Here is a 13921-nt window from a genome sequence, read left to right as displayed (position 1 = left end):
TATTCGATTTTCATGACATGACGACTTAGGAAAATGTCTTTCCATTATAGCTTTGGGTTGACAAGTATCTTGTGATGAGAATACATATAACGCAAAAGTCAAAAGTAACAACACTATTTATGAATAACAGGTTTCATATACGATATCCTCACTGTGAATGATAAGAGGTGAAGATACATATTGCAGTCATCAATATCGTTTTAACGTCCACTTTTCTATGACTGCATGGATCAGATGGAATTTGTTGAGACAGATTTTTTTCCACAGCTGGATGCTCTTCCTGTTGGCAACCTTCAGTTATTTTCAAGCAATGCAGTCTTTCCCAATGGCTAGACATATTTCATGGATGGTTGAAAAAGCACAGAAGAAGCAAATTGCTGGGGGAAAAGGAAAATTTAGCAAACTCTATTCTAACAGCTACTGTACCCAATCTGGATGGAGTATAAAAATTTACTTCCACTTGGGCATGCACTTTTTCAATCATGTCTCAGATACATGAACTTCTTTCACTATTAAGCTACTTCCAAAAATATGTAAATCTGTTATGGTAAAAAAATCTATGTTTAATCAAACGTTGCAAACTTATGCAAAAAATTGTAATGACACAGAAAGAAAAAAGTGCAATTTGTACAAATGATTCCATAAGTCATGTTGGGTGTCATCATCATCATCATCATCATCGATTAACGTCCGCTTTCCATGCTAGCATGGATTGGATGATTTTGACTGAGGACTGGCGAACCAGATGGCTGCACCAGGCTCCAATCTTGATCTGGCAGAATTTCTACAGCTGGATGCCCTTCCTAACGCCAACCACTCCAAGAGTGTGGTGGGTGCTTTTTACGTGGGGAAAGTAATTCCATAAGGAAGTATTTCTTATGATTCTGCAGTATATGTAGAGAAATTACAGTACAAAGACAAATTAGAACTAAGTTTGCTTGGCCTGAAATATGGATTGGTGATCATACCAGGGGAAAAATAAAAGGCTTACCCAAGGTATATGAGTAATTTTGCAGAACATGCAGTGCACTCTTGAATGACCGATATAGGTTCAAATCCATGTAAATCATAAGGTGCTTGTGTTTCAAAAGATTGGAGCCCAAACTCAGTTTCAACAGTAATGTAAAATCAATCCCATTATCAACCTTGAGAAAACAAAAATGCTTACTTCATTCAAAGATACAAGCACACATTAATGGTGTTAGTGTGGTATTTCTCCAGAGTGCAAGGAAATAACAGTTTGAAACAACTGTGCATAAACCTGAAGCAGAGGCTACTTGCAAAATATTTAGAATTGCATATATTTACTGCAGAAAAAAAAACACAACTATTTTGATATATTGTACAAGAATTAAATGACATAAGCATTTAATAAGGATTGCATTTGCAAAAGCCTGCAGACACTTCCTTAAAAAATGGGAAAATAGCCAGTCTAATGGAGGAATCCTACACTTACAACAAATCTATTTTTAATATATTGGAAACATGAAGTGGGCGGGATGGATTATGTATATTTTATTCATGCAGATCCAAATTCCTGAGATTTGTCTAACCAAGCACTTCTAACTTCATTCCCAACATTATTTGCTGACCTGGATACATTAGAAGATCTTGAGTGACCAGCTGAGATAAAGAAAGGATATTGGAGAAATGAAATTTTGCAAATGTCTTCGACCACTATTTTCAAAGGCAATTGCATCATGCAGACTTTCTAGACAATAGTAAATGAAATATATTCCATCAGGTCTGAAACCTTTAACTGGATGTTCAAAAGAAGTGCCATACAGCTCTTCTCAGTGCAAATGAAGTTTTATTAGTAAGAACCTTATGAGGACAGGAACAAGGTCTACAATGTGAATTAATTATGTAAATGATCTCATGTTTATTAACGCTTTGCCTATCTTGTATATATGTGATACACAAGCCTGCATCAAATGATACATAGTCCCAGTTTTTTCAACTCCAGAGTTACTTGGGACTTATGAAAGGAAAGTTTTATATTAATTAATGTAAAAAACAAAAGCTAACTAAAAGTTTGAAAACATGCATAAATTTCTATTCTTTTATTCTGTTTCAGACATTTGACTGTGACCATGCTGGGGCACTGCCTTGAAGGGTTTTTGTTGAACAATTCGACCCCAGTACTTATTTTTCAAGCCTAGTACTTATTCTGTCAGTCTCTTTGCTAAATCACTAGGTTACAGGGACATAAACACACCAACACCAGCTGTAAAGTGATGATGGGGGTTGGGGGACAAACACATACACACACATATGTAAATATATATATATGTGTGTGTAAATATATATATATATATATATATATATATATATATATATATAATATATATATATATATATATGTATGTATATATGTATGTATATAATGGGCTTCTTTCAGTTTCTGTCTACCAAAACCACTCACAAGGGTTTGGTCGTCCTGAGTCTATAGTAGAAGACAATTGCCTAAGGTGGGACTGAACCTGCAACCATATGGTTGGGAAGTAAGCTTCTTTATTTCAAAATTTTGCCATAAAGGCATAACATAGAGGGGACATTACAAAACGTGCATTTGGCTGTCCATTTGGTCCTGCGGCTGTTACCTCTGCCTTATCTCCATGTCACAGTAGCCATTCAGTGGACATGTTTTGCTACCCCTACATGAGCATCTTACCCACTAAAATCTTTTTTACACTGAGTGCACAGCTATAGGAAATTCTCAGGGTATACCTACTGAATATTTTGTTGAGCCTATTTGTATGAGGGAAGTGCTTATCAACTAAGTTAAGTGTTTTAACACTTAAAGAGAAGGGTAAGGGCAGTTTGAACCACAACACTTTCCGGTGGTGCTTTCTCTTGGAAGGGTTAGGGTCTGGTGTGTAACTAATCCTATCTTTGAAACCGCTGGTAGCCAGAGCCTCATTGTAGTATGGGGCAGCAGCATCAATAATCTCTTTGCTTGAAGATAAGCAGGTGATTCTTCTGCCGACAGGGCCAGACATGCGTTGCTGCGATCTCACATTAGTTGCCAGGTCTTCTCTATCACAGTATATTTCCAAAGGTCCCGGTCTCCTGTCATTGCCTCTGTGAGGCCCAATGTTCGAAGGTCATGCTTCACCACCTCATCCCATGTCTTCATGGGTCTACCTCTTCCACGGGTTCCTTCTACAGTTAGGGAGTGGCCTTTCCACGCGCAGCTGTCTTAATACATACGTAAGACATGACCATACCAGCGCAGACGCCTCTTGCACACCACACTCAATACTTTTTATGCCCAACTTTTCTTTCAGAGCACTTACACTCTGTCGTGTTTGCACACTGACATTAAACATCCAGCAGATCACACTAGCTTCATTTCTTTCAAGCCTATGCATGTCCTCAGTATTCATGGCCCATGTTTCACTGTCGTGTAGCATGGCAGTTCGCACACATGCATCATACAGTCTACCTTTCACCCTGAGTGAGAGGCCCTTAGTTGCCAGCAGAGGTAGGAGCTCCCTGAACTTTGTCCAGGCTATTGTTACTCTAGTTGCTATACTCTCAGAGCAACCACTCTCACTACAGACTTGGTTGCCTAGGTAGCAGAAGCTATTAACTACTTATAGTTTCTCCCACTGGCATGTTTTCTGTACATCTTCAGTGTTTATTGCTCCAGTGCATCTGCCACACGCAAAAACTATTTTCCCAGTTAACCTTCCTTTGATATTGTTGCACCTTATATGTCCATAGCTTACAATGGGTGCATTGTATGGAGTTTCTACCCATGCCGTTTCTACAGGTTGAGTGGGGCCATCTACCTGAAGTGGGTTGTGATTTGACAGCCTTCCTACTTACTAAGACTTTGGTTTTTGCTCGGTTAACCTTAAGGCCCTTCGATTCTAGACCTTGTTTCCATGCCCTAAATTTTGTCTCCAGATCTGGCAGTAACTCAGCTATTAGAGCAAAGTCATCAGGGACTCAGCTATTAGAGCAAAGTCATCAGGGACTCAGCTATTAGAGCAAAATCATAGAGGAGCTCCCAGGGACAACCTGTCTTGAATTCCTCTGTTATTGCCTGGAGGACAATAATGAATAAAAGGGGGATGAGGACTGATCCTTGGTGAATCCCTACTTCTACTTGGAATTTTACACTATACTCGTTGCCAAACCTCACCTTACTGACAGCATCCCTGTACAGGACTTGTACAGCTCTTGCCAGCCACTTGTCTATCCTCAGTTTCCACACTGACCACCAGACAAGGAATTGGGGGACCCTGTCAAACGCTTTCTCCAAGTCAACAAAAGCCAAGTACAGAGGTTTATCTTTGGCTAGGTATTTCTCCTGCAGTTATTATTTTGGAAAATTCATAATAGAGAAGTTAAAAGCATTTAAAGTTACATATTTTAAACCATAATGAAAGTTGAAACTTTCTTGTTATGACAACTCTATTTCTTTTAATGACTAGTATGTTTTATAAAGAACCAGGGAGTGGCACTATTACAAAAGTTATTTATGGGAGATTCATGCAGACATCATTTCGCCATACAATCTCAAGATCATAATATGCTTGAAGAATGCATTCGTTAAACAAATCTACCAGGAACAACTATTATAAAGTGTGCATGCAGTTAAATGTATGAATTTATTGCTCCATGTAGATTATCGGTATCCAGTAAGCTTCTAGTATAGTGGTTAGTATACCATTGTACTTAGCAGTGTAGCAAGTTTTGATATACAGAGCATATATAGTTAAAAATTAAGATGAGTACAAATTGTTAGTTCTTAGGTACGTTTTACCATTGCAGTTATTTGGAACTAAGCATCGGATGTTCCACGTGTATTTGGATGCTGAACTGCAATTAATCATCAGAGAGAGACGTCTTTGTATTCTGTTAGAGATCTAATATGCTGTGTGTGTGTGATAATGCTTCGTCTAGAAAAAGCACTCGATCAGCTAAGGGAGTGAGGATTATCTTCAAATAAAAGAACCACAAATCTTTTAATTACAGCTACTCAGGGTTTTCTGGTCGAAATAATAATTTATTCCACCATTTAGTAAAGATTATCTCGAAATAAAAAAAATTTTTTAATCCATGAATTTTGTAATTACAGCAACCTGGTCGAAATAATTTATTTTGCAATTTATCAATCTGAAAACATGACGGCTTGTCAGTTGTCTTTTGAGCTGATAACGTTTAAACAAGAGACGCTTGCATAGAAAAACACAAGGTTGCTTGAAATACTTGGCGTATTTCATGGAAATTATATTGAAAAGCACAAGGGATAACCGATGATAATCATTTGATGCCGAGCAGACGTAAACCAGACGTTAATGGTTTACTGTCTGGCGGTCGACTTTTAAATTGCGACAAGGTATATGTCTGAAATGCAGACATGCAGAAAAAAATCTCGTTCATCAAAGAGAACACACTGAACATTTCGGATCTTTTCGGTTTGAACGGCAGTTTTTAAAAATAATTTCCACGTAACTAAACACTTTTAAACTTCGTATACTGGTAGAATGTGTTTATAAAACATCTTGGATCTTTTCCTTCAATTTCAACCAATCAATGACGTCTATCGAGGTGAAAACATTCTGTGCCGTATGAATATGTCCCTCGTTTAAGAAACAGATTGGGTTTATTTACATTTCTGAAGAAAAAAAAAGATACCCTTCCCCCCACATCTAACCCTAAAACAGATTGAAATGCAATAGATCGATACTTGGGTCATAATTATGGGTGACAATTTCATATGACACTGCTAGGAAAAACTGTCGTTCAAACCGAAAAGATCCAACATTTCTTTAGAGTCAGGGTTTTGAGAGGATTTTCCATTTGATGTCGAAATTGGTCCCTTCGCCTTTAAGTTTCCAGATTAAAACTGAAAGATAAATATCCGGATAGGTCTCCATATATACATGCAGGAGTATATACATACATACGTATGTATGTCTGTTATTTCTAGAGGCAGGTCGAAAATATTTAATCATTGTTTTCTTGAAATTACATTCTTTAAAAAAATTTTTTCGTTTTGCTTTCTTTCATTAAATTCTCTTTAAAAAATAAGACCCATCCCTGTTTTTTTTTTTTTTTTTGCTTGTTTGTTTTGCTTTCATTATTATTTTCTCCATTCCTTTGTCAATGTAACGGAATGTTTATGAAATTAACGAAATTGTCTGCATGCTCAACCAGTCTGTTGCCATGGCAACTACGGCAGCAACCATCGAATTCTTGTGACGTTGGGCACATTTCATTGGCTAAAAATGTATAACTTTAAATGCTTCTGTCTTATTAATTATTTACTTATCGAAAAAATGAATGAGATATTCGTCATAAGCATACAAAACTACATCTACATGGAAAATTTGAAAGCATTCTATCGAGAATTTTAAAATCTTCAAGTGGTTGGAAGAAAACGCGGATCTTTTCGCTTTGACTGGCAGATTTTTAAAATAATTTCTTTGTAACCAGAATTTTCTCAATAAAGCCAAGAGAAAAAGATGTTTTATAAACACATTCTACCAGTATACGAAGTTTAAAAGTGTTTAGTTACAAAGGAATTATTAAAAAAAATCTGCCGGTCAAAGCGAAAAAATCCGATGTAGAGAGTCACGAAATTTTAATTCAGTAAAATTGTAGCCATAGTAATTAAAAGTAATTAAATCACCTTAACCATAAGTTTTTAAGCAACAAAGGACAAGGGAAACGACTTCATTATAGTAGAATGATAATGCAACAGTATTGCAGATGAGTAGACATAAAAATTTAGCATACTTAGAAAATAAAGTAATGAGGTGTATCATGAGCTTGGCAAAATAATTCATATCGGATTGAATATTTAATTATGTTGGTGTTTTCTTCGCTTCGTTAAATCTTTCCGATCAGCTTTTTAGTGTCCACTGATATCAATTGATTACCTCTTGACACTAAAGACTTAAGAAAGAAAGATAACTATTATAAAAGTGTGGCTGGAATTATCGTCTTCTATTTTCATCGACTTAAAGATGTATGAATCTAAAGTCATGTTTAGTATGTTATAATTGTGATTAGAACGAATAAAATACAATAAGACGGTAAGTTGACATTTGAAAATATGTCTGCTGTCTGTTTTGTTTTTAGAATCTGAAAATTTACCGTTTTTAGTTGAATCTTAAGGAGATCCATGAAAATCATTTCATGAAATAGCTATTGGAATCGCTATTCTTTAAGTTCACTAAATATATTTCTACCTTCTATTTTTTTACTTGTTACATTCATTGGACTGCGGCTATGCTGAGATGCCGCCTTGACAAAAAATGCTTATATTTTGTTAACTACGGGATTTAAACTTCGAACGTCAATGAATAGCCGGAATAGACACCTTAAAATTTTTCGATGTTGTAATAATTCTAACAGATTGCTGTCTTAAATGAACTTCTATTTTTTTCTCTTTATTGTTAAATATCTATATTTTATAAGTGTCAAAGACTCCTTCTACAACATGTTACAAGCTCCATCCTTTCAGATGTCCTCTCTTCATTTTCACGATTGTTGACATAAATAAAATAATAAATGCGCCCTTTTTAAAGCCTAGCCAGGCTCATGGGCCCAGTTTCCCGGTTTCTATGGCGTATGTGTTCCCCAGCTGTGTTCTATGGCGTATGTGTTCCCCAGCTGTGTTCTATGGCGTATGTGTTCTCCAGCTGTGTTCTATGGCGTATGTGTTCCCCAGTCCATCGCAGCGTTACTCATTTTCGCCAGCTGAGTGGACTGGATCAACGTGAAATGAAGTGTTTTGCTCAAGAACACAACTCGTCGCCCGGTCCAGGAATCGAAACCACAATCTTACGATCATGATGCTGACACCCTAACCACTAAGCCACGTGCCTGAAACAAAACCTCCGGGCAATGAATGCTACCGCAGAATTATTTGATGATAACATCAATGAAACTTTTAATGCGATTTAACTGTATTATTAACATGTGTTAAAGTAAAATCATTTGGCCCTTCGCATCATCTACTGTGAACATTGGATTAGAGTTAGGGCTTGTGTATAGAACCAATCACTTCTCGATACTGTTCCTCTACATACACGCAGTTTTTCAAGTAAATCTGAATATATATGTGTGTGTGGGATCTTACGTTAAACTTACAAATTACAATTTTGTTTACAATAATGTTTTCTTTTGACACATTCTACCAGTATACGAAGTTTCAAATTGTTTTGTTAACTAGAAAATTCCGTCCATCAAAAGGAAAAGATCCTGTGTGTGTATTTCATGCGTTTCAGCCCAAAGGCTGTGGCTGTGTTGGGACACCGCCAGTGTTATCACATTTTCAATGGCCTTTCTTTTATGATTAGCAATTGGTAGAGGAGCAAGTTCAATATTGACACTCCCTTTAGATTTTCTTGCCATGGTGTAGGTTCATCTGGGATCTTGGACAGCAGGAGGTCAAATTGTTTCTTGAGAACATCTACCCCTACTCTTTGTAGATCTCTCAGGTATGAAATAGCCGTGAGCCCATAAAACCTGAACTGTTGTAGTACTAGATGGCCAGGACCTTTGGAACAGTGGAGTCCAGTTCAGGTCCTGGTATAGCTCTTGATGCCAAAGTTTGGTGCCAACTCTTCCAGGATATTCCATGCATACATATATCACTGCATATCTCTTCCATTTTCACTCCAGGGAGTAGAGTCATAGCTCTTTCAGTCTCTCCCAGTAGCTCAGCTCTTCCATTAGTGCAGTATCTCCCTGATGTACTACTACCAAAATGCCTCAAGTTCCACTAGTTATTTGCCACTGCAAGGTGACCACAGTTGAGGGCAGTTGTCCAAACGGCTGAGGACAAATGTCCTCCATACAACCAGCATAGTTTCCTAGTCCCTTGTTCTTAAATTCTCATAACCCATCCAACCATTTGCCTGCACATTGCCACCATCTTGATGATATGCACATGAAACAAGGTGTTGTAGTGCATATCAATCCTCAGACCATATGCTGTATTTGACTCTGGAGCTGCTGTTCCCTTTAGTCCAAAGTATCATTGTTACAGCATGTTAGCACAAGCTAGCTGATAGCAGAGGGCTTGGAATTTTCCTGCATTAAATTGCATGTTGTTTTCTTCAGCTCATTTATATAAGACATCTAGGTCTTTTGTAAAAGATTAGCATCAGAATTTCTTTTTGACTACTTGTACTACTTTTGTGTCATTGGTATAGCTAGTAAGTGTGACTGTCTGTGTTACTGATGGCATGGCCAAAAGAGTCACCATAAACAGAACGGGGCCCCAAGACAGTTCCCAGAGGCACACCACTTGCTTCCTGGAGAGAGCCCCATTGGCTGTTACAGGCTGGCTTCTGTCTTTTAAGAAGTCATGTAACCACTCTCCCTGTTTTCCAACTATGCCGAGTCTCCATGGCTTGTGACATCATCCAATGATCAACCTTATCAAAGGCCTTTGCAAACTCAAGATATATATCACATCCACATTTGAGCAATTCATCAGTTGTTTCAACACCCAGTCATAATGCTGCAGGAGCTGTGTACAACAGCTTTTTCTTGAGCAGAAGCTATGCTGGGTGTCAGGGAGCAAGTCATTATCTTCTTGGAATATGATCAGCTTCCTCTTGACAATAAATTCCATGACTTTATTGACATGTGAGGTTACAGAGACAGGCCTGTAATTTTTAGCATTCACTCTGCTACTTCTTTTATGAACAGGATATACTATGCCTTCTTTTAACTTTCTGGAAAGTTTCCCTGTGGCAAGGAAGCTTTTAAAGAGGATCTGTAGTGGTCTTGCTTAAGTCCTTTTGCATTTTTTTTAGGATTTCTGGGAATCAATCAGAGCCTGGGACTGATTTTAAGTTCATTTTATCAATGGCTTATTTTACATCACTTTCCTCTATTTCAATGCTACCAATAATTACCAACCCTGTGTAGAGCTGTGGTGCTGAAGAACTCATCAGGCATAGCTATTTGCAAGTGTCCCAACAGAGCTGTAAAAACTCTTTTGTATTGCATTTTATGGGATTTTGGGGATTTCACTGTACTTCCTGTATTTTGTATGTAAAACCCTTTTGTATTGCTGTTAATGCATCTTCACTGAATTTCATCTAATCTACTCTTCTGTGATTTAAGGCTTTGTGACAAATTCAGAAATTATTATTAACATTGATATTGTTTCATTGTTATCATGATCATAATCATTATTATATGCCTAGATTAAGGTACCAAAATTTAAAATCAATATTATTATTATTATTATTATTATTATTATTGCTAAGGCAGCAGGTTGGCAGAATTGTTAGCATGCTAGGCAAAATGCTTATCAGTATTTCATCCATCTTTATGTTCTTAGTTCAAATTCCACTGTCATCTTTACCTTTCATCCTTTCAGGGTCAATAAAATAAGCACCAATTGAGTACTGGGTTCAATGTAATCGACTACTCCCTACCCTGAAACTGCTGGCCTTGTGCCAAAATTTGAAATCAATATTGTTGTTATTGCTAAGGCAGCAAGCCGGCAGAATTATTGGCATGCTAGGCAAAATGCTTAGCAGTTTTTGTTCATCTTTATGTTCCGAGTTCAAATTCTACAGATGTCGACTTTACTCTTCATCTTTTTGGGGTCAATAAAATAAGTACCAGTTCATCACTGGGATCATTGTAATCAACTTACTCCTGCCCTGAAACTGCTGGCCTTGTGCCAAAATTTGAAATAAATATTTTATTGTCTCTTATATTTTATTTTATACTGTCTTATCATTGCAGGGAATGTCTCACCAGTGATACATCAAGGAAGGAAGGAAGGAAAAATATGAAAGACTGAAGAATGACTTTATGTTATGTAGTCGGTTACATCACCATTAGAAAACATAACGAAATGAATTATATTTGTATTTAATGAGCACTAAATTGACACTATGGAGGAGAAAATGTGTGTGAATCATGCTCGTGATGAAACACAACCTGATAGTAAAATTGTATCTCACTTGACACAAGAAAAAATACGACACAAACCATACACCTGCGACATCTGTTTAAAAGCATTCTCTCAGAATGGACTTTTGACTAATCACAAACGGATTCACACAGGTGAAAGACCATACCAATGTGATATCTGTGGTAAAACATTCCCACAGCGTAATAAATTAACAAGCCATAAAGCTATTCACTCAGGTGAGAAACATGACTGTGATATTTGCAGTAAATCGTTCTCTCGGAAAGAATACCTAGCACTTCACAAACGTGTTCATACAGGTGAGAAACCATATCACTGTGATATCTGCGATAAGTCATTCTCTCGGAAGGAACATTTAACTCTCCACTTACGTATTCACACAGGTGAGAAACCATATCATTGTGATATCTGTGATAAATCATTTGCTCGAAAAGAACTATTGATTAGCCACAAGCGTATCCATACAGGTGAGAAACCGTATCGCTGTGATGTTTGTGGTAAGACGTTCTCCCGAAAAGATCAATTGATCAGACACATCCGTATTCATACAGGTGAGAAACCATATCACTGTGATATTTGTGGCAAAGCATTCTCACACAAGAGCAACTTAACTCTGCATCAACGGACTCGCATATGTGAGGAAGCATACAACTGATATCTCACATAAGACAGCATTTTAAAGTGCTAACAGAATTTTTTCTACACAAAATGTTAATTTCAGAATAAAGTTTAAATTGTAATAATAAAATACTTGATAAAATAATGTACGATTCCTCTGATTGGCTACATCAACATCATCATCTCATCGTCCCCATCATAAGCTCAATTGCACTTAATATTGTATGTAAGTTTTATACATTCAATACACCATCTTCAGTTTCTTTTCCAGCCTCAGTACACTTTCCACATTCATGTTAGAAATGCAGCATCATACTTATACCTATTTCATGCAATTACTTTTCTCAAAAAGTCCTTTGTTGTCCACAAATGGTTTCCTTTCTTTTTCTTAACTATTGAGCTATTATTACAATGACTGATTCCACATTGTTTCTTATTTCTTTACTGCCCACAAGGGGCTACACACAGAGAAGACAAACAAGGACAGACAAACAGATTAAGTCGATTATATCGACCCCAAAAGGATGAAAGGCAAAGTCGACCTTGGCAGAATTTGAACTCAGAACGTAGCGGCAGATGAAATACAGCTAAGCATTTCGCCTGGCATGCTAACGTTTCTGCCAGCTCGCCGCCTTAATTCCACACACTTTCTATCACCTATGTAGCAAAACCTATTTGAAAGCAATCCTTTTCATGTATGTCCCTGTTGATAATATTTGATCCATCTAAATTTCTGCATACTAGGTAGCTTTGAACTTTGCTGCTTTGACCATATGGATTTCGACTCTTGACCACACTCACAAATTTAGAACTCATCGTGCAGCTCTTCGACCAAACAAGAACCCGAGATGAGGACAAATATCTGTCGAATGTAAATAATGTACATAATTCCTCATCTCTTAGTACATCTAGTTGTTTTTGTTGTTTAGCCTGAAAGACAACTCTGAGTGGACAGAGCTACGATCAAAGACATTCCAACCATAACCATCCCATCTTTTCAGAGTGTCGAGATTATACTACCCAATGTGTTTTTTCCTTTTTTTTTTAAAGATGGTCTGATTAGAGGGAGTCATAGACTATACCAAGGCATTTAATTGTAAAACTTGCAAAGATGATCAAATGTTTATCAGAACTTCATGTATGTGATAAAGACCCCTAAATCATAAAACTGTATTGGGGGAAAAACAGCATATATTAAATATTAAATCATATATAAAATATTAAAACCTGTTTTCAAAAGAATATATCCATAGGTTATGCTCTTCATATCAAACAGATTCACACAGGTGAAAGACCATACCAATGTGATCATCATCATCGTTTAACGTCCGCTTTCCATGCTAGCATGGGTTGGACGATTTAATTGAGGACTGGCGAACCAGATGGCTGCAACTGGCTCCAATCTTGATCTGGCAGAGTTTCTACAGCTGGATGTGGTAAAACATTCCCACAGCATAATATATTAACAAGCCATAAAGCTATTCACTCGGGTGAGAAACATACCAATGTGATTTCTGTGGTAAAACATTCCCACATTATCAGACAGGTTTGGAATGATGTCTTTACATAAAGCAACTTTCAGCTTAGCATGTTTAAGTCACCTCTTTCTCAAACATGTAGCATCCTTTCTTTACAGAATGTCTTGACTCAATCTGATTTACTACCAGCTCTTACCAATCCCTCACACACACATGCACATAACAGGCTTAGTTTCCATTTACCAGATTGAAACATCTTGAGCAAAATTTGTTTCCAGTAAAATATTCGCTAGTTCTAAAGAGAATTCAAATTATTTAGAAATGATTTCAATCCCTTATTCTTAGCTACAACCAAAGTGATAAGAACACTTTCTCTCTTTTCCTCACTCTTTCCAATCTCATTTCTCCCTTCGGATCTTTTCTGTTTGAACGGCAGTTTTTAAAAATAATTTCCACGTAACTAAACACTTTTAAACTTCGTATACTGGTAGAATGTGTTTATAAAACATCTTTTTCTCTTGGCTTTATTGTGAAAATTCTATAGTTTGTAAGATATTTGTTGTTTTTTCTCTTCAATTTCTGCAATTTCAACCAATCAATGACGTCTATTGAGGTGAAAACATTCTGTGCCGTATGAAAACGTTCCTCGTTTAAGAAACAGATTGGGTTTATTTACATTTCTGAAGAAAAAAAGATACCCTTCCGCCACCCCTAACCCTAACCCTAAAACAGATTGAAATGCAATAGATCAATACTAGGGTCATAATTATGGGTGACAATTTCATATGACACCGCTAAAAAAAACTGCTGTTCAAACCGAAAAGATCCCTCCCTTCACTCACACACAACAGGCTTCCACACAGTTTCCATCAACCAAATTCTATTCACAAGGAATCAA

At 36.9% G+C, this 13921-nt stretch overlaps 1 protein-coding gene across 1 annotated transcript; it reads left to right on the top strand.

Moving 5' to 3' along the window:
* Positions 1-6698: 6698 nt before the first annotated feature.
* On the top strand, positions 6699-11686 carry LOC115213979 (zinc finger protein 420-like). The gene is made up of 2 exons (XM_036504593.1): positions 6699-7055; positions 10738-11686. The coding sequence occupies exon 2, from the start codon at positions 10890-10892 to the stop codon at positions 11580-11582; it is 693 nt and encodes a 230-aa protein (XP_036360486.1). The 5' UTR covers positions 6699-7055; positions 10738-10889; the 3' UTR covers positions 11583-11686.
* The last annotated feature ends 2235 nt before the right edge of the window (positions 11687-13921 follow it).

This window comes from Octopus sinensis, linkage group LG7 (assembly GCF_006345805.1).
Source record: "Octopus sinensis linkage group LG7, ASM634580v1, whole genome shotgun sequence".
Classification (NCBI taxonomy): domain Eukaryota; kingdom Metazoa; phylum Mollusca; class Cephalopoda; order Octopoda; family Octopodidae; genus Octopus; species Octopus sinensis.
Note: the sequence above shows the minus strand (reverse complement) of the source record. Positions and strands in the feature narration are given on the sequence as shown.